The 25,089-nt window shown below is 48.0% G+C and overlaps 1 protein-coding gene across 1 annotated transcript in view; it reads left to right on the forward strand.

The window, feature by feature from the left end:
* The window catches only part of Abca4 (ATP binding cassette subfamily A member 4), a 128,534-nt gene that overhangs the window by 70,789 nt on the left and 32,656 nt on the right, over nucleotides 1-25,089 (forward strand). Inside the window, exons 17-30 of the mRNA XM_005357217.3 lie at nucleotides 3,655-3,720; nucleotides 6,460-6,549; nucleotides 8,094-8,268; nucleotides 10,571-10,702; nucleotides 12,459-12,598; nucleotides 13,139-13,276; nucleotides 13,735-13,928; nucleotides 15,091-15,175; nucleotides 18,605-18,810; nucleotides 19,145-19,193; nucleotides 21,366-21,628; nucleotides 22,584-22,708; nucleotides 23,181-23,279; nucleotides 24,085-24,271. Of these exons, the coding sequence (XP_005357274.1) occupies nucleotides 3,655-3,720; nucleotides 6,460-6,549; nucleotides 8,094-8,268; nucleotides 10,571-10,702; nucleotides 12,459-12,598; nucleotides 13,139-13,276; nucleotides 13,735-13,928; nucleotides 15,091-15,175; nucleotides 18,605-18,810; nucleotides 19,145-19,193; nucleotides 21,366-21,628; nucleotides 22,584-22,708; nucleotides 23,181-23,279; nucleotides 24,085-24,271 (1,949 nt within the window). The remainder of the gene's footprint in view (nucleotides 1-3,654; nucleotides 3,721-6,459; nucleotides 6,550-8,093; nucleotides 8,269-10,570; nucleotides 10,703-12,458; nucleotides 12,599-13,138; nucleotides 13,277-13,734; nucleotides 13,929-15,090; nucleotides 15,176-18,604; nucleotides 18,811-19,144; nucleotides 19,194-21,365; nucleotides 21,629-22,583; nucleotides 22,709-23,180; nucleotides 23,280-24,084; nucleotides 24,272-25,089) is intronic.

Raw genomic sequence — 25,089 nt, forward strand, 5'->3', positions numbered from 1 at the left:
CATGCAAACACACACATGACAGGGACACATGTAAACACGTACATGTAAACACACATGACAGGGACGCATGTAAACACGCACCTGTAAGCACACACATGACAAGGACACATGTAAACACACATGACAGGGACACATGTAAACACGCACATATAAACACACACACATGACAGGGACAGGGAGAGAAATAGGTCTAGAATTGGCTTTCCTGCCACCACCGATCCATCTTCCCATTCCAAGCCTCCTTCCACCGACACTTCCTACAGCCAGGTCCCCCTCGCTGTATGCAGGTGGAGCCTTGGCAATCTAGGCCAGATGGTGTCAACACTCTGTTCCAACCCCTTCATGGTCCTTTCTCCTCATTCAGAGTAAAACCCAGTGTCCCGACTCAGGCTTCATCATCTGCCTTTCTGCTACCCTCTTCACCCCCTGCCTTCCCTTCCACACTAAGTCTCTCAGCTCAGGCCACCACAATCTTCCCCACTGATGTTCAACACACTAGCACACTTCCGGGCCGACCTTCACACCTGCTGTTTTCACTAGCAGTGCCTTACTCCCCGGGCCATGCCTCCGATCTGCTGACTCGGCTCCTCACTCTGCTCAGGTCTCTGTTCAAATGTCACTTTATCGCAGAGATCTTTCTAGACTGAAGAGTACTAGATCTTTGTCTTTGTATGACCAATATTCCCTGTGTGGCCCTAACCTTTACCCTACTTTTTTTATGTTTTTTAAGCGCTCATTACCACCTGACATGATGTGGAGTTGTTTTTTGTTTGTTTGTTTTGTTTTTCACTCTTATTTTTTTGGGGGGCCACCACCCAGCTCCCAAATAAATCACAAACTGAGGTTTATTTTATCTTATGAATGCCTGGTTTTAGTTTGGCTTGTTTCTAGCCAGCTTTTTTTTTTAACTTAAATTATCTATCTTTTGCCTCTGGGCTTTTACCTTTTTTTATTTTTGTATGTCTCCCTCCTCCTGCCCCTTCTTATTTCATGTCTGGATGTGTGGCTGGGTGGCAGGCCCCTAGTATCTTCTTCTCCTCCTTTTCTCGTTCCTTCCTCCTTTTTTCGTCTTTTTATTCTGTCTGCCTGCCAATCCCACTTATTCTTTCTTCCGCTTCGCTATTGACCATTCAGGTCTTTATTAGACCAAACGGTGTTTTAGACAGGCAAAGTCACACAGCTTCACAGAGTTAAACAAAAGCAACATAAAAGAATACAACACATCTTCGCATCATTAAACAAGCATAAACAAACATAACACCTTCTAATATTTCACAATAGTGATGTAACCTTATGTATGCATTTATTGACTTACCATCTTTCCTAGGAGAGCCCCACGCAAGCAGAATTATGATCTGTTTATTTCACAGCAACAGCCTGGAAGCCCTGACTAGAACTTAGTATTTCATGGACACCGAATCACTATCTAATACACCTGCAACCTAGAAAATCAGCTACTGGGTCAAAACTAGCTGTTTGCGAAGTTTTATAATCCACTTTGCAGAAATGCAGATTTTCCTTCAAACTAGCATTTCCTATAGCTGGAGCAGTCCCCTCTTCACGTGGATGGCCTCCATGTCAGCCTTCGCTGTACAGTGACATCTGGGTCTAGCTCATGACGCCCTGGCCAAAGCAGAGAGGGAGGGGTGAGGATGGGCCTGGGATGGGCTTATTTCATGGTCCTCAGAAATAAGCAGCTGGGACCAGGTACGGAAGGCTGTGAGTTCAAGTGCAGCCTGAGTTACAGTGAGATCCTGTCACAAACGAAGAACCAAGGCAATCAAAGAGCAACAGGTGTGCAACAACCGCAAATGGGAAAAGATGGCCGAGTCCAGCAGCCTGGGTCCGTGTCCCCTGAAGGACAATGTGTTTTCCAGAGTTGTTATCACAAGGGCTTAAAATAATAGAGATTTTTTTTTTTAAAGCTAGAAATCAAAAATGAAGCTGTTGGGAAAGCCATGCTGCCTATAAAACCAAGCTTCTGGAGGGTTTTGATGCTTTGGCTTCCCTGACTTGCAGGCACATTGCTCCAATCCTCCACCTCATGTGGCTTCTTCCCTGGGTGCCGGTCTTCATATGACTATCTCATGAGGCCTCTGTGTGGTCACCCTACTCCCATATGACCCCACCTAACTTAACTAAGCACATTTACCTTCTAAATAATGCCACATTTTGAGACATGAGGTTGGGACTCTGATTAGGACACGAGAGGTGTGTTTTCTCAAACACCATCCCGTTCCCTGTCACTACCATTTATTTCCACTCTGAGACTATCCAGTTAGGGACAATCCTGTAAGACCTCCATCCCATCCTAACACTACCAGAGTGCTCTCTTTTCGATTGCGGCTTTATTGTAATGGCTGTGATTCAAGGACTGTCATAAGGTGAGGGAATGGAATGAGCTGGAGCTTCCTTGCCTTCTCCGGGTCACCCCCTCCCAGCACTGAAAGGTGGTTGCTAGCCCAGAATCTCTTTAAATCTTCTTCCTGAGGTTTGGAATGGTCTGCAGCCCCTTACTCTTCCTGGAGAGCAAAGGTTGGGCTGAAAGAACGCTCTTTGCACATCTCTTCTTTCTGGTGAGCAATGCCCAGATGTGACGTTGCAAAGGGAACTGAACCAGAAAGTTGGGACCTGCAAAGAGAACTGAACCAGAAAGTTGGGACCTTTTTTTCCCCCTTAAAATACAGCTGAATCCCAGGCTTTTTCAGACCCAGGCCAGCTGGCCTTGGTGAGTTGCCAATAGAACATCCCCATTGTCTCAGTGTGTGGGTGCACCCCTTAAACCGGACTCTCTGAACATAGCGGACAGTGAGGACTACTGAGAACTCAAGAACAATGGCAATGGGTTTCCGATCCTACTGCACGTACTGGCTTTGTAAGAGCCTATGCAGTTTGGATGCTCACCTTACTAGACCTGGATGAAGGTGAGGGTTGCTTGGACTTCCCACAGGGCAGGCAACCCTGATTGCTCTTCGGGCTGAGGAGGGAGGGGGACTTGATTGGGGAGGGGGAGGGAAATGGGAGGCGGTGGCGGGGAAGAGATGGAAACCTTTAATAAATAAAAACATAAAAAAAATACAGCTGAACCAGTCGAATGTGGGGAGTTGAGAATTGGTGATGTTAGAACCAGATTGCCTGCATTAATATTCTCGCATGTTCATTTCATGGGGGAGGTGGCTCCAAGTTAGTGCACCTCCGTGTCTGCATCCTTCAGACTCATATTACTTCCCGGTTCCTAGGGTTTTCAGAATCCACTGCTGTCACACATGGGAAGTATGTAATACGCCTGGTATATAAATAGAGTCCAGCAAATAGTTGTGATCTCCAATGTTATTGCTTTCTGGTTAACTGCTAAAAAAAAAATGGCATGATTTAATTCTTTGATAACACTTATTTCTTGGGAAACTGATGTCATCAAAGATCTTCATTGCCAGTGTTGCTGGTAACACCCACCCCCCAAAAAATCCCATGGTATTTTGATTACAAACTTACTGAAAGAAGTGCTTTGCCTGATAGCCTGTGAGTAACTACACAATGGCTTGTGATTATCAACAGTTGCTATAATCTGAGATTTACACTGAGTATATTATAGAGCTTGTGTGATGGGGGGGGGGGCACTCACTGTTTTCTCTTTCTTTACTTTCCTGTTCTCAGGAGACTATGGAACGCCACTCCCCTGGTACTTCCTTCTACAAGAGTCTTACTGGCTTGGAGGTGAAGGTAAATTGGGTGTTTTGTTTGTTTGTTTAATTAAAACAGCCAAGTGGTGGTGGCACACGTCTTTAATTCCAGCTCTCAGGAGGCAGAGGCTCTGTGAATTCGAGGCCAGCCTGGTCTACAGGGTGAGCTCCAGGCCAGCCTGGTCTACAGAGTGAGCTCCAGGCCAGCCTGGTCTACAGAGTGAGCTCCAAGACAACCAGGGCTACACAAAGAAACTCTATCTTCAAAATAAATTAAAACAAAATAACAACACCAGAAACACTTCAGGATTGAAACTAATTCCTTGGGGTTTGTGCAAGAGGTGTGGAAGGTCCTAGGTGGCCCTTTATGTCAAGTCACGATTCCTGCTGCCTGCGCTTGGCCAGCAGGCCGCCCAGCATCACAGCCTCCACAAGCTCACCTCTGGTGAATCACAGAGCCAGATCGAAAGGCGGAAAATTGGCAGTTCGTGTCTGGGGATTAAGCACCTGTTGAAAAGGGGTCGAACCATTTCAGGAGTCAGATATCTTCTTCCTGCTTTTAAAGCAGAGATCCAGGAATCATGAAGGGAGCTTTGCTGTCAGGCTCCGCTTTCTTCCCTCCCCTCTGTCCTTACTCTCCACAGTCTGGAAGGGCACAGTAATTGACTCTCTGAAGATGAGGCAGAAACTGCGCTGTGCTCTGCAGCCGGAGAAGAAAGTCAAATGGACATTTGTTGACAATGCCTCGTAAACACAATTTATCTTTCCTCCTAAACAAACAGGAGGCCAAGTGATTTCTGGAAATTATAAGAACCCCTTAGATCATAGTCTTTTGAGTTCTGGGGCGGCAGAGGAACTCTAAAGCTATGAGCTATAGTCTCCCCTAGAACTGGGAGGTTCAGGAAGGAAAAAAAATGTTTTCAAATGTTCGACTTCACCTCTACCTACCCATGCTTCAATGTGGATGACCACACCGGGGCCGGGTTCTAGCCTTTAAGCACTGATGCGGTGTTTAGTTTTCTAAGGCTTAATCTGAGTCTTTAAAAGGCTTGTATAGATCTTTGTTTGTTTGACGTTTTGAGGGTCCCCCTCCCAAGTATTTTTCTCTATATACATTTTTAATAGCTCAAGCAGCAGTGTTTTGACAGCCCAGTGTTTTTCCATTCCATTGTTTTGTGTGTCGTGTGTATCTACAAACTTTCAAGTGTCTACTGTGATCAAGTTATTGACCCATCATAAATGAGAGTGTTTAACACAGGGGTGCCCCTGGAGTGTTCTTAATGTCAGTGAACGCCAGCGCTCTTGCTCATCTGCCCCCCTCTGTTATCCCAAGAGGTGCTCTGCCATTCAAGACAAAGGACAAAAAATTTTAGAGAAATGTGTTCCTTGAAAATGAGACACATACACTTTTGCTGACAGAAGGGAAATATTTTTCACCTGTCAAGTAAACTGAACAAAATTCAATCTCTCACTCTATCTGGATAAGAAGGCAGAGGAGTCACTCCCCAGCTCCTCTTGTCATAGACACAGAAACGGAGTTCTAGGACATCCATTTGTTACAGAAATCCTAGTGGACGCCAGTGACAGAAACTAGAACATCTCCCGGCGAGGAAGTCACCCACCGCAGTGGTTATCTAGAAAGACATTTGTTCTGGCTGGTTTATTCCACCTGAGGACAGTATGCTAGCCCGGATGTTGACCTCGGGAATTCTGGAGAATGAACTCGAAACTGCTCCAGGAAGTGGAGTCAGACGTGCAGCAGGCAGCACAACACTACTTACTCAGCCTCAGCCTGCTGCTCCCTCCCATCTTGCTGGAGGAGAGGCCCTGGTGAGCAGACACTGAGAATAGCCACAGATGCTTGCCCATCTGCACTTGAACCAGAACCCTAAGGGCTTGGTGCTGGTGGCTTCCTCTGGTTCCTGCTTCCTCTCTGGCTGGAGGCCTTTCTGCTTCTTCCCTTTCCAGGATGTCCTTGACACCCTTTTAGACCAAATGCCAACTAAAAACAAAACAAAACAAAAGCCCCCCCACACACACAAAAAAAAAGAAACTATGGTGTGTGTGTGTGTGTGAGTGAGTGATATCACCCTTCATAATCCTGAATATACCAGGCTCCACCCTGGTGTTAACCTCAGAATTCTTAAATGCCCAAATAGGTGGTTTTCTCAAGGGAGCTACTTCTCAAACTTAGATTTACACTGGCTACCTATCTTATCACTATAGATGAATTTTTGCTCAAGGTTCCTGTGACTGACATGTTGTAGGTTGGAGCCAAAAAGGACCAGGTGGTAAGCTAAAGAAAATTAGCCCATTCCAAATTTAACCCTTGGGCAGATTTTTTTTTATATGTCTGTTTTTGGTTTTGGTTTTTCAGTCACGATTTTGGACATGGGAAGCCTAGCGTATTAACTGGAAGAGGTGAGGGCTGGAAATGATGTGGGTGGGAGAGCGCTTGCCTAGCGTGCATGAAATTCTGAGTTTGAGTCCCAGCTCCCCCTGAAAACAAACACCAGAGTAAATAGAAACTCTTTCGGCTCCAAGGCTCCAATTACAAAAGTCCCCTTGGGCCTGATGAAGATGGCGCAACCAGATTTGAGTATCTCGTGGCCTGGCAGCAGGTCAGAGCTGGAGGCCATGCAGCAGGCTGGTCTCAGAGCAATGGTGGCTGTTGAGGGAGCTGTCTTCCCCTTGTGGTGGGGAACTCGGTTGTTCCCTCTACCCTTCCTCTCCAACCCTGTCTTTACTGAAGAGTCACATAGGCTTCTGATTGGTTCAGGTTGTTCGACCAGAGAAGAAAGGGCCCTGGAAAAGACTGAACCTTTAACAGAGGAAATGGAGGATCCGGAGCACCCGGAAGGAATGAGTGGTAACGCCCGCCACCCCTCCCCCACTCCCCAGCCCCAGAAAAGAGCAGAGCGGAGCCTAGGCAAAAAGCTAGGAAGCTTAGGTAGCACCAGCAGTGCCCGAGCAAAACCACAAGATGGGTGGAATGAAGAAGGCCAGGAAGCTGCCTCCCTCTCTTGACTGATGTTAAATCTGATGTCCAGCTGCGCATGACGGGCATGAATGGTCCAACCCAGACATTAGTGCATGTTTCCTGGAGAAAGCAAATCCCAAGTCTGTAGTGTGTTTGTGCCCTTGTTAGGCAAATCCCAAGTGAATTGTGCGAATGTGCTGACTTCCGAGGATTTAGCCAGAACAATGACTTGGGTCACTGGGACTAGAAGCGGATATGAGCTATAAGGAAAGACAAAAATAAGTGCTGTCAGGGGAAAGAGTCTAGCAGAGCTGATTGCCTGCACTTCACTCAAGGTTTATAAACCCTGGGTCCATTCACTAGCACCACCAGAAGGCTTTCCTGGCTGTGGAGGTTACCTAATCGTTCCTGGGCTGATGGGCAGGCTACATAAGACTTGTGTCCCTGGCTTTTGTTGCTCCATCTTCCTCTTGATCTAATTCTTGTAAGGGTTCTCATCCTGGAGTGTATGTATTTCTTGGGTTTAGGGAGGTGCCTGGGCTCTGATTTAGCCTGATGTTGGCGTGAGAAGGTCCAGCCTCCAGGTGCCCCTCAGGTACCACTTGGCAAAGCTCACGCTGGAGACCCGGATCCTCATGGAGTTGGTTTGCAGATGGGGATGCCTCTGGAAGACCCTCCTCCTGGAGTGGTTTGACAAAGCTGAAATGACAGGCAGTGAAACTGAGGATGGGCTTCTGGTTCAGCTTTAGGCCAGACTGGGAGGCACAGACAGAGAGACAGACAGACAGACAAAGCAACAGATTTAGGGACAGAGCCAGAGAGCAGATATTTGGAATTAATTGATGATAATTAATCTGGCCCTGTAGAGTGTCCTGCAGAGAAGATATGGTGGGGGTCAGGGGAGGGAGAGAGTCGGTCGGTCAACGTGAAGGGGACAGGAAGCGTAGGGAGGGAGGAGCCACGATGAGGAAGAGTGGGCTGTCCAGGAGTGCTGAGGGGTGAGAGCTGGTGCCAGAAACCCATGAAGAATCCTATAGACTGAGCCTGAGCACAAAGATGGAGCTTGGGGCTAACTCAATATGCAGGCAGGGACTGTTTCAGATGAGAATGGACTCTGGGCTCACACCCTAACTCTGCCACATAACCTCAACAGAACACTCACTGCCTCTCGGTCTTGGGCTTTCTAACCGATTGAAAAGAGTGTGAAATGAGGTCATGCTTGGAAAACACCGGGAACAGTACCCAACTCACAATAAGTGTTGAAGCGATGGCCAGCGCCATTATTACCATGACTATTTTGATCCTCTTTACAAAGCTACAGGCGTGCAGGCAGGCGAAGTTACAGGCAGAACACAGGATTGAAGAAGGCACTGTGTTCAGTGAGCACGGTCGCTAGAGTGTTGCCCTTTCTACAATGTGCTTTTCCTTCCAAGACTCCTTCTTCGAACGCGAGCTTCCAGGGTTGGTGCCGGGAGTGTGCGTGAAGAGCCTGGTAAAGGTTTTCGAGCCCGGTAGTCGGCCCGCTGTGGACCGCCTTACCATCACTTTCTATGAGAGCCAGATCACGGCATTCCTCGGTCACAACGGAGCAGGGAAAACCACCACCTTGTGAGTTCTCTAGCAAAGAGGCTGTCCCCGTCCCATCCCATCCATCATCCCCGGCTTCCCTCTCCCCAATATCCTCAGCCTGTGCTTCCCTATTGAATTGTGCTAGAAACAGATGAACAAATAAATAAAACACCCTTGTTGTGGTCCCAAGAATTTGCAAAGCAAGCTGGGTGTGGTGGCTTAAATGCCTTTAATCTCAGCACCTGGGAGGCAGAGGCTGGTAAACTCTGTGAGTTCAAGGCTATCCTGGTCTACGGAGTGAGTTCCAGGACAGCCAGAGCTACATAGTGAGATCCTGTCTTGAATGCAACCCCCTCCCAAACACTGCAAAATAAAATTAAGTAATAAATAAAAGTTTTTTTAAAAAAACCTCCTAAGAATGCTGCAGTATTCAAAGCCCACTCGAGTACATGTAATATTCGTTAAGAAGCGGGGAGAGAATGGGGAGTAAGTGTATAGCCCCCCTTCCTGTCACAGAAATGGACGTTCACAGAGTTTGAGTGATTTTTTTTTCCTGATGCCTTTGAGTTGATGGGCTCAGTAGGTGCATTAGCCAGATCCTCTTGCCACAGTCGTCTCCTGTCCCAACACCCTTAGTCCCCTCCTTAATTCCCATCCCTGTCATCCACAGTGAGGACAAAGCCCTGGCTGTCTATGTCCAGGGTCTGTAGAGCACCGCTGTTTTTAAGGAGCACTCCCTTTCCTACCAATTACCAGGGTGCTTCAGTTGGCATGGGACCTCTGTTGGGGGTTGGTTACACTTCTAAGGAAGTGTAGAGAGACCCGTGGCGGAGTACACGCCTGGCAGAAGGCCAGGTGCAGGAAAATCTGGATCTCTGGGTAGACTTCTCGGTCCTACAGTTCTTCAGGGGCCTGAGCGCCCTCTGCTGAGGTTCCTAGGCAGAGCTCCGCTGGGGGGTGGGGGGGGGTGGAGGAGGGGTAGGGTAGGGGGGTCACCAAGCCGCGTGACGGCAGCCGTCAAATCCTTGGCTTCCAGGGCCCCGGGAAGGAACAGCGGTGAACTCCCTGTTCTGGAATGTGCTCTTGGGGCTTTCAGTGCGAACGGAATGTGGGGCCCGGGCCATTGTGCTTGGGACTGTTTCCCTCTAGTGGTTGATCAACAAAGATTTCGGCTTCTAAATATGGGCTCTGAGAGCCTGCGATTTTATCAGGGCTGGGTGTGGCAGTCTAGGTCTACCTCCCTGGCGAACTCCTGAACTCCCGTGGTCCGGGAACAGGAAGCTCCAGCCAAGACCCCAGGACCTCTTGAAGACAAACACATTACTTCACTAAGTGCAGAGATTCAACTTCCCCTGGAGTTGAAACACGACGCTGCCCAACACCAGGAATAACATAACACCTTAAAGTTTCACTTCATACTGGTTCTGTTCTAAAGTACCTTTTGATCACTAAACCCAGACATCTACCTAAGCAGGCAGGAGTCAATATGTCTTGTTTTATTAAAGAAAGGGGGTAAAAATCACAACATAGTTATGGGCTTTTTAGGTTAGGGATCCAAAACTGAAGTTGTGAGTGGTTAATTCCTGTGCCTGACTGTGGTCAGGGTCAGTTCATCAGCAGACACGCAGTGAACGCATAGGTGGGCTCAGCTTCCTACCGGCATTGCCGTCTTCCCTGGGCTTTGTAAAGGCAACAGCCAGTTTCTCCACGGTCAGGGTTGCTTACCCAGGCAAAGCAGTGGGCTGTGTTCTCAACCCCTTTAACTGACCACAACATGACCGTGACCTCAAGGGCTAGCCACCGGATGACCACTATGACAGACCTTTACAGTGGACACTACAACAGTGACAACAGTGACCACTATGGCTGACCCTATCTGAACACCACAGTGACCACTATGGCTGACCATAACAGTGACCACTATGGCTGACCATATCAGTGAATATCACAGTGACCACATGACTGACCATGACAGTGACCACTATGGTTGATCATCCCAGTAGGCACTACAACCGACCACTACAGTGATGGGTGAGTGATGTCGTGTCTGAGGCTGGGAATCCCCAAAGCTCTTGAAACTTGTCTGGAAGCACAGGAAATAAAGAGTAGAGAAAGAAGGCCCTTGTGGTTCTGGGTACCAGGACCTGAATGTAGGCACTGGTGCTAAGTAAGCCTTGTATAGAAAATGTCAAGGCCCCTCAGCTGACGTAGGTTTGAGTTTAATAGTGAGCTAAGGCAGGAATCACTACAGGCATCCTTCTGACCCTGGAGTGGGGTTGCCATCCTCCCCTGGTGAGTCCTAAAGCCCTTTCCTTCTGACACCTAACCCTCTGTTTGGCAGGTCCATCTTGACCGGTCTGTTGCCACCAACATCAGGGACTGTGCTCATTGGGGGGAAAGACATTGAAACCAGCCTTGAGTCAGTACGCCAGAGCCTGGGCATGTGTCCCCAGCATAACATCCTATTCCACCAGTAAGTGAACTGGAGTTGAGATTCTCCAGGGCAGGGGTGGGCTTTGTGGTACGGTACTTGCCTGGCATGTCCATCGTCCCTGGGTTCCATCTCCGGCACCAGGAGAAAACAGGACGTCTGTTGGAAACGCCCCCTGCTGTGCTGGCCACTTTTATGTCAACTTGACACAAGGGAGAGAAACAGGAAAGCAGGGATCCTCAATTGAGAAAATGCTCCAATAAGGTGGGGCTGTAGGCAAGCCTGTGGGACATTTTCTTAATTAGCAATTGCTGTGGGAGGGGGAGGGCCCAGCCCATTTTGCATGGTGCCACCTCTGGGCTGGTGGTCCTGGATTCCATAAGCCAAGGCGGAGCAAAGCCGTGATGAGCAAGCCAGTAGGCAACACTCCGCCATGGCCTCTTTGTTAGTTCCTGCCTCCTGGTTCCTGCCCTGACTGAGTTCTTGTTCTGACTTCCTTTGATGATGAACAGTGATGTGGAAGTGTAAGCCAAACAAACCCTCTCCTCCCTATGTTGCTTTGGTCATGGTGTTTCATCACAGAGACAGGAACCCTAAGCTACCGGTATCTTTTCCTCTCCTGCCCCCAGCTCACATCTTCTCTCAAGCCCAATGCTTTATAGTCTGGTCCCCACCTTCAAAGCCCTTGTCCTGCTGGGGTAAGAATTGTCTCTCCAGATGTGAGACTGTGCTCCTGGTGCTCAGAGCTGTGATGTCCCTGCCAGAGGAGTCACAGCAGCTTCTTTCTGACCCCCACCCCAGTGCGTGCCTACATTCTTCCGGGCAGGAACCAGAAAGAGGAGCATCGTTCCTTCTCCTCATTGAGCCCTGGTGCCAAGGGTTGCCCTTTCAGAGGGCCTTCATGCTGGCTGGCTTGAGTTTCTTTCTTTTCTCCTTTTCTACTTCCACCTTCTTCCTTCTCCTTCCCCTCCCTCTCTCCCTCCCGTCCTCCTTTTCTCTCTTTCACCCCATTCTCTTTCACCCCATTCTCTTTCTTTCCAACCGAAACTTATTTTATATCCTGACTCTAGTCATTGTAGAAAACAAAGAAAAACACAACCAAACAAAACTGTCACGAGTCATTCCACCACCCAAGAGGCGATCGCTGTCAACACCTCTAGATATGGTTCTTGAGAAATTCCTCTGCGCGTGCAGACGTGCCTGCAGACTTGCAGGTTATGAAGGAGAGTAAAATTATATGTACAGTTTTGTCACCTGACTTTTTGAAAGGGCGCTTGCTCTTTAATTATCTTACTGTGTACATGGGTGTTTTGCCTGACTGTATATTTGTGCACTCTATGTGTGCCCAGCGCCTTCAATTAGAGTTACAAACAGTTGTGAGACGCCATGTGGGTGCTAGGACTCGAACCCAGCTCCTCTGTAGGAGCAGCCCATGCTCTTAACCGCTGAGTCATCTCTCCAGTTCCGTAATTGCTTTTTTTGAACTTAAGGTGTTATGAATGTCTCTTCATGTGATTACATATTTCTTTAAGAAGGAATTTCTAATGTTTATAAGTACAAATATACGATCCCAATGCTGTTTTACTTTTGTATCATAAATAATACCAGAATGAAAATTTTGATTGCTATTTCTTTATATTCATCCTTTCTTTCTTTTGAGACAGGGCCGGCCTCGAACCCGGAGATCAGCCTGCCTCTGCCTCCCAACACCGCCCGATTTTATCTTTATTTTTTAAGCTAAATTGCTAGAAATGGAATTGCTCAGCTCATTGCCCTTCTCCTCGTCCTGTCCCCACAGTCTCACAGTGGCTGAACATATCCTGTTCTATGCCCAGCTGAAAGGGAAGTCCTGGGAGGAGGCCCAGCTCGAGATGGAAGCCATGTTAGAAGACACTGGCCTTCACCACAAGAGAAACGAGGAGGCACAGGACCTTTCAGGTGCTTGGTACTGGAAAGAGACAGGTCTTCATCTAAAACAGCCATCGCTTCCCTCCTGGTGCACCTCAGAAGAGGAGTGGGGTGGGGCAGTGGTTCTCAACCTGTGGGTCACAACCCTACATAGCAGATATTTACATTGCAATTCTTTACAGTATCAAAATTACAATTATGAAGTAGCAACGAAATAATTTTATGGTTGGGGGGGGGTTCCCAAAACATGAGGAACTGTATTAAAGGGTCGCAGCATTAGGAAGGTTGGGAACCACTGGTCAGGGCCTTGTACCGGGGTGAACTCCTAATACTTCTGTGAAGTTAAAGATCCAGTCTTCAGATGAGCAGGTACCCGGACACAAGGGTGGCCTTTCTGCACTGATGAAGCCCCAATGCCGCTATGTCTTTGGACAGTGCAGGGATATCTAAGGTGGCAGTTATCAAACTGTCAGATTTGAAGAGCCTCCACATGCCACCAATCATGGGCTTTTCTCGTCCCCATGTCAAGGTATCTGTGATAAGCCACCATCGTCTTCCTTCTGCCTCCAGGTGGTATGCAGAGGAAACTGTCTGTGGCCATTGCTTTTGTGGGAGATTCCAAGGTGGTGGTCCTGGACGAACCCACCTCTGGGGTAGACCCCTACTCCAGGCGCTCCATCTGGGACCTGCTCCTGAAATATCGATCCGGTGAATACTCCGTGCTCAGCAACCTGTGATCTCATTGAGGTTCTTCCTGGAATCCCGTTTTTCTCACACCTAGTAGTTTATAGCTAAGTACACTAACAGCCATAACTGCGCTCCCTTGAGACTGTTAGTGAAGTCCAAGTTCAAGTGAGAGCCTCCTGAGGTATTTACATAAACACAAACAGGCTGAAACAGTCTAGAAGGCTGGGTTGGAGGGGAGCTCATTTGGTACAGTGTTTACAAAGCCTGCACAAAACGCCAAGTTCAACCCCAGCACCACACAAACCAGGCCTGGTAGTTACATGCTTATAATCAGTTGCTATAACAAAACTATGCCTGCTGAAGAATTAGCTACTTTGTTTTTATTTATTAACTTCTGGTTCTGGGGACCACATCACCTGGAGGTTGCTGTGCATCCTCTCCAGGGCTTGTCTGGTGACAACCCCGATCGCTCCTCACAGGCAGAACCATCATCATGTCCACTCACCACATGGATGAGGCTGACCTCCTTGGCGACCGTATCGCCATCCTCTCCCAGGGAAGGCTCTACTGCTGTGGGACACCACTCTTCCTCAAGAACTGCTTTGGCACAGGCTTCTACTTGACCTTGGTTCGCAAGATGAAAAACATCCAGAACCAAAGAGGTGGCTGTGAGGTCCGTGTCTGCGCAGGGAAGGGGCCCAGCTTGGATGGGAAGGGACAAGCAGTGGGGGGCTGCCGTTCTAGCTATTTCTACCCACTCGGCCATTAGCTGTCAGAATCAGTTTATTTCTGGGTCTATTTGTAGATTTCAGTAATCACATTCTAACATGCCCTGCAGAGATGCCCCAAGCATGCACTCAGACACAACTATTTTAAACAACCAGAAATACTACACATCGGTGTCCCAAACTACACATGTAGTACGGTGTACCATGGGAACACCTTGCCCTTCAAGGTTAGACTGTTTTGTTTAAGCATCTCTCCTTCATCCCAACACTCATGTTCCCTAATTAAGTCTGAATTCCAGTAGTAAATGAGACCTAAGGAAAGACATCCTTGGGAACTATAACCAATGATGCGGGGACGGAGAAGCCAGCAGAGAGCACTGAGCACGCCCTTAGGACCAGGGGGACTGGCGAGTCTACTATGTCACTCTGAGCAGGTGACTTTTATTCTTTCCTGTTACCTCTCTTTACATGGAAAATGAAGATGATGATGCTGGCTTCGGCCTTGTAGGGACAGAGAGGAGACAAATGAGATAAAGGGTTGTGAGTGTTGCCTGGGCTCCTTGAGAACAGGCGTCCCTCGTATTCGAATTGCAGCAAGTGTTCTACTGTTGTGTCATTTACACCTCCAGTGTAAGTGGCTGTAGTGGGTTTTCCTGTCCTACATAGATTTCCACAGCCCGGTGTCCACAGGGGTTGGGAGGGGAGCAGAATGTCTCCAGCTGCCACACAAGCATTGACAATCCAAAGGGATGCTTTGAGGTTCTCTCTCTCTCTCTCTCTCTCTCTCTCTCTCTCTCTCTCTCTCTCTCTCTGCCTGACTCACATCCCCTCTGGGATAAAAATCAAGCCAGCTACACCCTCAAAACGCTCAGATGAATTAACAGATTAAACAGCGATGAAGAAGAAGAAGAAGAAGAAGAAGAAGAAGAAGAAGAAGAAGAAGAAGAAGAAGAAGAAGAAGAAGAAGAAGAAGAAGAAGAAGAAGAAGAAAAGGTTGGCCCCGGTTGGTGATGAGAGACAGAACAGTGGTGACAGCAGCTGGCACCGCGAAGATGCTATCGTGGGATGAGGTGCGCCCCATCAGTCATCTCTGTCTCTCGGTTGTAGGGGGCCTGCAGCTGTACATCAAAGGCTTTCCCCACCAGGTGTCCAGCCCGAGTGGATGAGATAACCGAAGAACAAGTATTGAATGGTAAGAGCCGGGCAGGCTGAACGTTGGTCCCGGTTCATGACCGTATTCCACGTTCTTGGCTGTGCTCTGTTGCGATGCCCTCGAGCAAAGAGGACGCAAGGTGTACTGGAACCCCAATGTCGTGTGATTGCTCGTCTCTCTCTTGAGTCTGTTTCTCCTCCTGACATGATTCCTAACGTGATTTTAAAATCGTGCAGCCAAGAGCTCTCTCTTCAATAAGGAGTCCAGTGTTTGCTCACTTTCCACCCCTGCTCATATTAAGCCTTGGTCCTTGGCATCCTCCTGTCCTTTAACAGAACGTGGGCACATCCACTCCTAAAAGTGTGCCAAGGTATCCTCTGGTTCTCTCTCCTTTTAGCATTTTATTTATTATTTTTATTTTATGCGTATGACTGCCTGCATGTATGAAAGTGAACCATGTATGTGCAGTGCCTCCAGAAGCTAGATGAGGGCATTGGAGCCTCTGAAACCAGAGTTACAGACAGTTGTGAGCCATCATGGGGGGCCATGGACTGAGCCCACGGTCCCTATAAGAGCAGTGAGTGCTCTTAACTGCGGAGCCATCGCTCCGTCCCTGCACCTCTCTTACAGGGAACTTTTGGAGAATCTGAGCTTGTAGGTGGAGAGGGTACACGATATCCTTGCACAATATTCCACATTCCCAAGTTCCCAGTGAGCCTCCCTTTAATTTCAGGGTGTATTATCTCTCAGAGGTCTCTCCCCATCTGCAGAGAGGTGCAGTAAATAGGCTCACTCTACATGCAACTGTTCTCCTGTCAGGTCTAAACTCAGGATCCCAGAGCTTGCCAGCAATTCTTTCCATTCTCAGCAACTGCCCATCTTCATGCCTCTCGTGAGGATGACTTTGCAAGTGGAGTGCCCCAGACCCTAAAATCCAGTATAAAAGCAAAATTAAACTTAGGTGCTGACCTTGCTTTATGAACAGAGGAAAGTGTGTGCTTGTCAAAGACCAAGTTTCCTATTTAACAGTCCCCCAAACATTAAGTGAAATCTGGTGCAACAAGAACGCCTGACAACATTGATGTGCTCTGCTTAAAACCTGGGCTGGGGGAAGGCCAGGTGCACTGGCATGCGCCTTTGATCCCAGCACAGGCAGAAGTAGGCAGATCTCTGTGGTTTCTAGGCCAGCCTGATCTAAATAGGGAGTCTAGGCCATCCAGGGCGACTTAGTGAGACAACAAAAGCCTGAGGGCAATGCTTGGGATCCCATCACCGGGGTTTGCTCCCCTCCTCGGCGTGCCGGCAGAGACTGTGCCGGACAGAAGCATTTCTTCGGCGTTGCCTCTCTGGACCTTTGCTCATCTCGCCGTGGGCATCCCCTGTGCTGCTGAAAAATCTCTCCTTGGAATCTTGGTCCAGACATTAATGCTTTCTTTAAACAAATCCATGTTAACGTGTTTAGTTGTTACAGTCCCTCAAAATCAAGTTGGAATGTGTGCGCCTGTGGCTGGCATGACGTTTAAAGTATGGCTCCATGTCCATGAAAAGACTTTCTTTGTATAGCGTGGTATGCTGTAATGGTGGCAAGTACAGTGGGTGTGGATGCCCCCAATTAGGGAGGAGCGATCCCTTAATCCCCAGTTACCTCTTCGGCTGGCTTCTCACTCACCCCCCCCCCCCCCCCCCCCCCGCGGCGCCCCGCGGGTGTGTCCCCCCCCCCCCGCCCCGCTCCGCATACCACACACACACACTCACAGACCTCCCTGCCAGATGGAGCCTTCTGAGAGGCTGACACACACACACACACACATCTAAGACACAGTCCCTGGGAATCCAGTGACTGGCTCTCACTTCCTTCCTACGAGAACAATGAGCGTGACCCCTACAAGTTACTGGGCCAGAGCTATTTCCTCCAGTAAAGAACTCCCCGGTCCCAGTATGAGCTCATCCAGGACTGAAGACAATCACACGGCTTGCAGGTGTGGCACCCAAGTTCAGGCTCAGCACAGGATCTTAATGGCGAGCTGGGAAATATTCGGACCACAGCATTTTTCTTAAAAAAAAAAAAAAAAGTTGAGACTTTCCTTAGCGAGGCTGACCCTTTAAGAAAACCGGCTTGAATATCAACACTCACGGGGATTAGATTATCACGTATCTATCATCCCGGCACTCAGGAGAAGACTGTACAAGAATTATGAGTTCAAGGCCAGTTTGAATTACAAAACAAGACCCACCTTTTTTTTTTTTTTTAATTATCAAGTTAGGCTTTCAATTTCAAAGTAATATGTGCTTGTCCATAAAAATCCAGTTCTGGCTGTTCAAAGTTATCATGCTACCATGCTTCCTGCCTCCGACGCCATCCATCCTCATACTCTCCAGGGCTTCTCAACCTCCTTCTGCGGCCACTGGTTGGTGAATCTTGTCCTATATGAGAGAACGGGTACAGCCCAGGGGAAAATGGTATGACCCTCCAAGAAACAAACCCACATGGGTGTGATTTAGGAAGGATAGCCTCCTCTCTAGGCGTGTGTGTGGATAAGTCCCCTACAGCTTGCTTGGGCCAGGCGGGAGAGAAAGAAAACAACCCTGACTTAACTCCTAACTTTCCAACGAATGAGAATAAGTGGTGATGACTATGGGCTTTCTTCCCTGGGCTGATGTTCAGGAATGCAACAGCCGCTAGGTGCCAGCCAGCCTGTGCCAGGCACCACCCCAAGCACCCTGCATACATTAACTCCCCGTCCCCACAAACAGTCTTGAAGTGGGCCCAGTTCTTTTCCCCTTTCACAAATGAGGAACCAGGGAGTTTAGCATTCCTTGAGGAGATAGCACCTTTGACTGAACAATGGAGGAAATGCCCTCCCTCGGGTTGGACAGCTAGCCACCTGGAGGACCTTTGTCCCAGAGTCCACTAAGCCAAAAACAGACTCACTGATTGTCAGGTCTAAAAGAAATGTCATGACGCCAAGAGCCAAGTGTGTGGTTTATGCCTCTAATCCTAGCACTCAGGAAGGCCAGCCTGTACCAAACTAAATCACAGGTGGGCTGTCCTCAAATTCAAAGATATCTACCTGGCTCTGTCTCCAGACTGCTGGGATAAAGATGTGTGCCCTGCTAAAGATGATAGATTTGTACATCTCTATAATCCATCACTTGAGGATAGAGGTGGCAGGATCAGGAGTTCAAGATCAGATTTAATTACATAAAGGATTTGAGGCCAGTCTGTGATGCGTGAGACCCTCTTTCAACACACACACACACACACACACACACACACACACACACGAGAAGTGGGGAGGGAGAGAGGCAGAGGATGGTGGCAGCTACTTACCCCTTTCTCAAATAAGAGAGGGAGGGGGAGGGGGAGAGGCAGGGGTGGAATAGGCTAGGAGGCCCAGGCAATCACACAGTCTTTCAGGTTCTAGAAAGGTTGGGTGGAATTGATATCAGCCCTTCTCCTTGTCTTAGGGGATGTGAAGGAGCTGACGGATTTGGTGTACCACCATGTTCCGGAGGCAAAGCTGGTGGAATGCATTGGCCAAGAACTTATCTTCCTCCTTCCAAACAAGGATTTCAAGCAGAGAGCATATGCCAGCCTCTTCCGAGAGCTGGAGGAGACGCTGTCTGACCTGGGGCTCAGCAGCTTTGGAATTTCTGACACTCCCCTGGAAGAGGTAAAGACGGAGAGAGGTCGCAGTTAGTCTCAGCAGTTCTTGCAAAAGTCTAACACTAAAGCAAACTCCTACCAAAGCAAAAGGCCAGTATTTCCCGCCCAGTGTAGAGCTGTCTCCATCCTTAGCTGGCTTCCTGCTACCTCAGTCCCCATGCCTGCATACTTTCTGCAGCGGTGGTCACCATGTGCTTACACTTTTCATTCATAGACCATGTTCTTAAGGCAGTTAACGCGTATTTCTTCCCCTGGTGTAACAGTGCCCAACAAAATGGAGGTTTAGATTCTCCCGGAAGTAGGAATAGCCTGAACCAAATTCTCTCTTCTTGTTTCAACAGATTTTTCTGAAGGTCACGGAAGACTCAGATTCCAGCTCTATGTTTGCAGGTATGGTGCTGGACCCTGTGACCTAGTCCGTATTTCTCCAGATTTGGTCTTGAAAAATCTACAGAGAGAGTAACAAAGCAGCCATTCCTTCCTTCCTAGTGCCACAGCCCCAAGTAATGCATTTTGTGTTCTTCATGGCACTGGGTGACAGGATTGAGAAACTGAATTTGGCTGGGTAGGGACATTCTGGATGAATCGAGATTCTTACCACTGTCAGATTGGTAGATCCCCCCCCCCCCCACTTCAAACGTCACCTCTGGTCTTTTTTTTTTCTGCTGTATCTCCATCTCCTCTCCTCTCCACCAGGCTTCTGGTCCACTCTTGTCTGCGGGAGTGATAGCTTCCAGGGAGTCCTTAGAGATAATGATGACAGCTAGTATAACCCAGATGCCTGCTGCAGTCTCCTGGCCCCTTTGAGATCAAGATAAAAACTCTCAAACTCTCAGTTAGGAACCTGTGGACTGTGAAATGGCTGGCACGGAAATTCTTGTGAATTCTGGCCTTCTCGTGTCTGTATGTGTTAGCCTGGGTCCTTTGCTTGATTCTTCATGGCCACAAGAAGCATTATGAGTATTGTGTACTTACTGCAGAGGGAATGTAAAGTATCGGGATGGTAACTTGTCTCCATAGCACAAATCACTTCTGATAGAACAAGAGGTTTGTCCCCACTCTGCTGAAATAGACCCAAGGCGCCCTCTCTCCTGCTCAGAGGCAAAGATGGTGGCAGTTCTCTTTTGCTGTCTTGTGTCCCTCGTCCCCCACTCCTGCGCACCTTGCAATGTCTTCAGCACCTTGCAATGTCTTCCTATGCAGTGTTTCCTTCCTGTGGCATTTCGGTTACTTCTCCTACCTCCTAATATAATGTGTATCTCCCCCAGCTCCTAAGGGATCAAACATATCAGTCGGGCCTAGAATTGCCAATGACTGTGTATGCCGGTCCATGTGCGCTCCTGCTCACCCATATAGGTCATGTGGCAGACCACTGAGGCCGTCATCCTTGCAGAAGGGGAAGGGATGAGATCTCTTCAGGGGACCCAGGTTCTCTTTTAAATTTTTTGCAGAGAGCAATTGAATTTTCTCAATTCCTTCAAAGCCAAAGATTCACATCAACCAAGACAAGAATGAAAGCACTTAAATTAGATCACAAGTTGTGCTAGAATTAAAAGTTAGAGACCTGTACCTGGATAGCATGCTCCTTTTTAGTAATTAGCCTGTCAGAATAATAGTCAGACATTGAAGACGGGTCAGCAGGGGCATAGCGGTGGGCATTTCAGAGGCAGTCGAGAGCAGGTTGTACAGAATTTAACCATAGAGTGCAGTAGACAACTATCAAACCTGAGCTCCATCATTTGAAACCTAAGTGACTCTGCGCAAGGAACTGAGTCTCTTCATATGTCAGTTTCCCCATGTGAAGAATGAAAATAATAATAATAACAACAACAATAATAATATTCTAGGATTTTGTTGTTGTTGGTGGTGGTGTTTTTGTTGTTGTTGTTCATTGGGTTTTTTTGTTTGTTTTTGTTTTTTTTTTGAGTTAGGTTTCTCTGTAGCTTCCGAGTCTGTCCTGAAACTAGCTCTAGTAGACAAGGCTGGCCTCGAACTCACAGAGATCCACCTGCCTCTGCCTCCCAAGTGCTGGGATTAAAGGTGTGCGCCACCACCCCCAGGCATACTTCTTAAAGTCATTGAGAGACTTAAATAAATACATGCCAAGTCTACACAGCACATGATCTATACTCGAGATTTCGCAAGAGCCTCAAGGCAACCCTTCCAAATCCTCTTGCCTCAGGCTCACATGGTCTTTATACTCGACAAAGCACCTGATAGCATTGTGTTACTTAATAGCCAGATAACCTCATGAGGCAGATAGGACAGGGACCTGACCCATCTGGGGAACCCGAGTTCACTGAGCCTGAGATACGACCTAAAGCCACACAGACACTAATTGATCTTATTCTCCCGGCTCTGAGCCTCCAGTCCTCCCCATCTCCCACAGTACAGGTGACCAAGTATGGATGGGCTAGAGTGAGGCTTGACCCCAAACAATGACAAAAATATTATTAACCTCCATGCCCCGTGGTTTTCTAAATGAAGAGTAACTGATGTTGGGGGGGGGAATGTATATAATAATCTCCTATGTTTATATTTTTCAATTTCTTGATCCCTTAGGTAGCACGCAGCAAAAAAGAGAACATGTCGATCTCCGGCACCCTCGTTCTGCTCCCACTGAGAAAGTCAGGCAACCTGCCCAGGGTTCTCACCCCTGCTCCCCAGGACAAGTGGATCCTTCCAAGGGCCAGTCTTCCCCAAGGCCAGAGGAACTGGGCTCCCCATTCTACACAGGCGCTCGGCTGATTCTTCAACATGTGCAGGCGCTGCTAATCAAGAGATTCCACCACGCTGTCCGCAGCCACAAGGACTTTCTGGCTCAGGTACCGCTGTGGCCAGCTTGGGCTTGATTTGGCTCCCACCCCTCCCCACTCCCGCCCCCCCACCCCACCCTCACCCCTGGCTCGTTAGGACTGGTCCTGCTTTTCGGTCTACTTGGGTGCATCTGTGGGAATGAGTTCAACCACTACCCAGAACCCTTTCTTCAGCTCCTATTGGCTCTACTCCTCCCTTGTCAAACCTTTATTTTGATTCTGAGTTTTGTAAGCCTTCTTGAAAGGCTTGGGCCTCATTTAGAGTAAAAAAAATAAGATAGTACCACATTGGTCCATATTGTTTCCATTCTCATAACGAAAGGTAAAGTTATGTATTTCATTAATTTCTCTAATGAATTCATTCGCTTTTCAAAGCCATTGTCCTATTTTGAGACAGGGCCTCGTGTACTCCAGGCTGGCCTCAAACTTGTTATGTAGCTAAGAATGACCTGGAACATCTGGTCCTCCTGCCTCCATCTCCTGAGGATTGGGATTAAAGCCATGTGCCATTAGGCTCTATATTATACAATGATACAGATTGGACTTGGGTCTTCATGCATGCCGGGCAAACACTGTACACCAGCTCAGCTATGTGCCCAACCCCCTTTCTATGTTCTTCATTCAGAAAAAAGAACTCTGGTTCAAGGAGAAGCAAGTAACGTGGTTGTTCTTTAAACGTCCCTTTAGGCTCTGGCTGAGCATGGCAGACATTCAGATTTTTCTGTGACTGCAGGAACATTCGGCTTCCTTCTACATGTATTACTTTTTACACTTGCCTGTAATGTTCCCCCAGAAGCCTGTCCTTCACTGCCAGCATGGGATTGTGAAATGGGAATAAAGGCTTTAAAGAATGTGTGTGCCTCGTGTGTGCACGGTATGGGTACACATAGTGCCTTGACTGCCCTCCTGTGCATGCGTGTCATCTCGCACTTCAGCCCGTGCCTCTGTGGCTTCTCTCCTACAGATTGTTCTTCCTGCCACTTTCGTGTTTTTGGCTCTGCTGCTTTCCGTTGTTGTGCCTCCGTTTGGTGACTTTCCAGCTTTGACCCTTCAGCCCTGGATGTACGGGCATCAATACACCTTCTTCAGGTATGCAGGTTCATCCCTGTGGGACACCATTATCCTCTGACATGTGATATTCCTGGGCCACATGATTGCTACAAGGGTCTTGACCTTCCCGCATCCCTGGAATCGTCACCAAGGTCAAAGGGGTCCTGGGATTGTTCTTAGAAGGGAAGCTAATGTAGCAGTCACTGCTTAGCAATGTGGTACCCAGTGGAAGGTCCATAAGGAAAGAGGATATGAAACTTGTAAAAGGGCATCAAAATTCCATTTTTTTAAGGCGTAGATAATCAATCATCAGAGCTCTAGGTGTGTATGGTAGGGTACTCTACTTCCAGAAGCCCCACAACCATTCCAAGTCAGGCAGGGTTCAGGGCCTCATATACATGCGTATATGAGGAATTCAGTAAACACTTATATCTGCATGTTAGTGACGATTGTCGTTTTTGTCCTAGTCTATCCCGTGAGCATATCTTTCTCTCTCTCTCTCTCTCTCTAGCATGGATGAGCCCAGCAATGAACACCTCACAGTGCTGGCAGACGTCCTCCTGAACAAGCCGGGCTTTGGCAACCGTTGTCTAAAGAAAGAGCGGCTTCTGTAAGTCCTGCACTAACACAGGAGACCCCCAAACCAGCCTGGAAGTGTTGGGAAAGACCCCTCGATCCTGCCCTCTTATATGGATCACACCCATGTCTCTAAGCAGCACTTGACCCAACTTGTTCTTTAAGCAGAACTTGTATTTTAGAAAGCTCCAACACGAACAGCTCTATGTCCCCATCTAGAAATCTTCTATATTCTATGTCTATGTATGGAAGAAGACAAAGGATATGTTGTTGTATAATTGGACCTTGAATGACAAGAATTATTTCTATGGCCAGCTGGCTCTCACTCACTGTTGTAATTATAGAAAACAGAGTTGTAGACCATAGTTGATCCACCAGGTATCTTTAGAGTTCAGCGTAATTGTAGCATCTTCTCTCATCCGTCCTCCCCAAAGCTATTGCTTAAGAGCAAAACGGACACATTTCAGATTCTTCTGTTTTTTTTTCATCTCTCAACAGCAAAAACTGCCAGACAGAAACAAAAGCAAACAAACAAAAAAGCCAAACAACCAAACAACCCCCCCCAAAAAAACAGTCTGCAAACTAGATGGTTATTCTCTAGTTTATACTTTGTCACGAGCAGGACCCCAGTTCTGATATTCCTTAAGCAGACTCTAATCCCCAGGAGGGAAATTTCCTGACTCCAAGGAAGAGAAAAGCAGAGAAGAAGAAAGCCAGTCATGATTCCTCTTTTCTAGGAAATATATGTATGTATGTATATATATGTATATACACACACACACATACATACATACTAGCAGTGGGATTGACTGTGGAATATTTTATCATTTTTCCATAAGGGAGTACCCCTGTGGCAATTCAACCTCCTGGAAGACCCCATCTGTGTCCCCAAACATCACTCACCTGTTCCAGAAGCAGAAATGGACGATGGCCCATCCCTCCCCATCCTGCATGTGCAGCACCCGAGAGAAGCTCACCATGCTGCCCGAGTGCCCCGAGGGCGCTGGAGGGCTCCCACCCCCGCAGGTACCGGCCTTTTTAACAGCTGCATACTATTCCTGTGTGCTGGTTAATTCTAAATCATTTCCCATGGTTGATCATTTAGATTCTCCATTCTACATAATGTCGTGCTGCTGTGTATTCAAGTGTTTCTATGTTTACATACTGATTAACAGTTTTAATTGAGCCTACTAGGGGGCCGAGAGTGGAACTCAGCGGTAGGCTGTCTAGCATGCTGGAAGGCCCTGGGTTTGATATTCATTACAAGAAAGGAAGAAGGGGGCAGGGATAATCTATGTGCCTGTGCACTGTGTATTTAACATCCATACGCACACACCCAGCAACTTATCTTTTGCAAGACTCTCAGCCTCGTCTAGAGCTGTGTGCTCTTGACCATAGCAAGCCCTCCTGGAGGTTTTCGGGAGTGCCTTCCAGGGCGGGAGAGCCCCACCTTTTCTCTGGGTGGTAACAGCCTGCCAGGTGACTTGGACAGACAGATGATCTCTCGTTATTTCTCAAGGAGAGGATGATTCCCAAAGAGGCAGGGTGTTACAGGAGCAGGGATCAGGCACGGGAGTCGGGACGCATGGTCTGGTCTCTCGGCCTCTGAACCGGCTTCATTTTCTCTTCTGGGGGCTGAGGAGAACTACACTTAGCTCACAGCATCTTGAGGATTCACAGAAACATGTGAGTAACAAACTATTTAGGATTACCGTCAGCTCAAGAGATGGCAGCCCTGACCTAACAGTGGCTAAAGCGAGATACAGCTTGCTTCTTGATAGCATGGATGGTCTACCGTGTTCTTTTCTCTTGTTCCTCTGAGCTGCCCAGACCTCTGGCTCTCC

Source organism: Microtus ochrogaster, chromosome 21, assembly GCF_000317375.1.
Source record: "Microtus ochrogaster isolate Prairie Vole_2 chromosome 21, MicOch1.0, whole genome shotgun sequence".
Taxonomy (NCBI): domain Eukaryota; kingdom Metazoa; phylum Chordata; class Mammalia; order Rodentia; family Cricetidae; genus Microtus; species Microtus ochrogaster.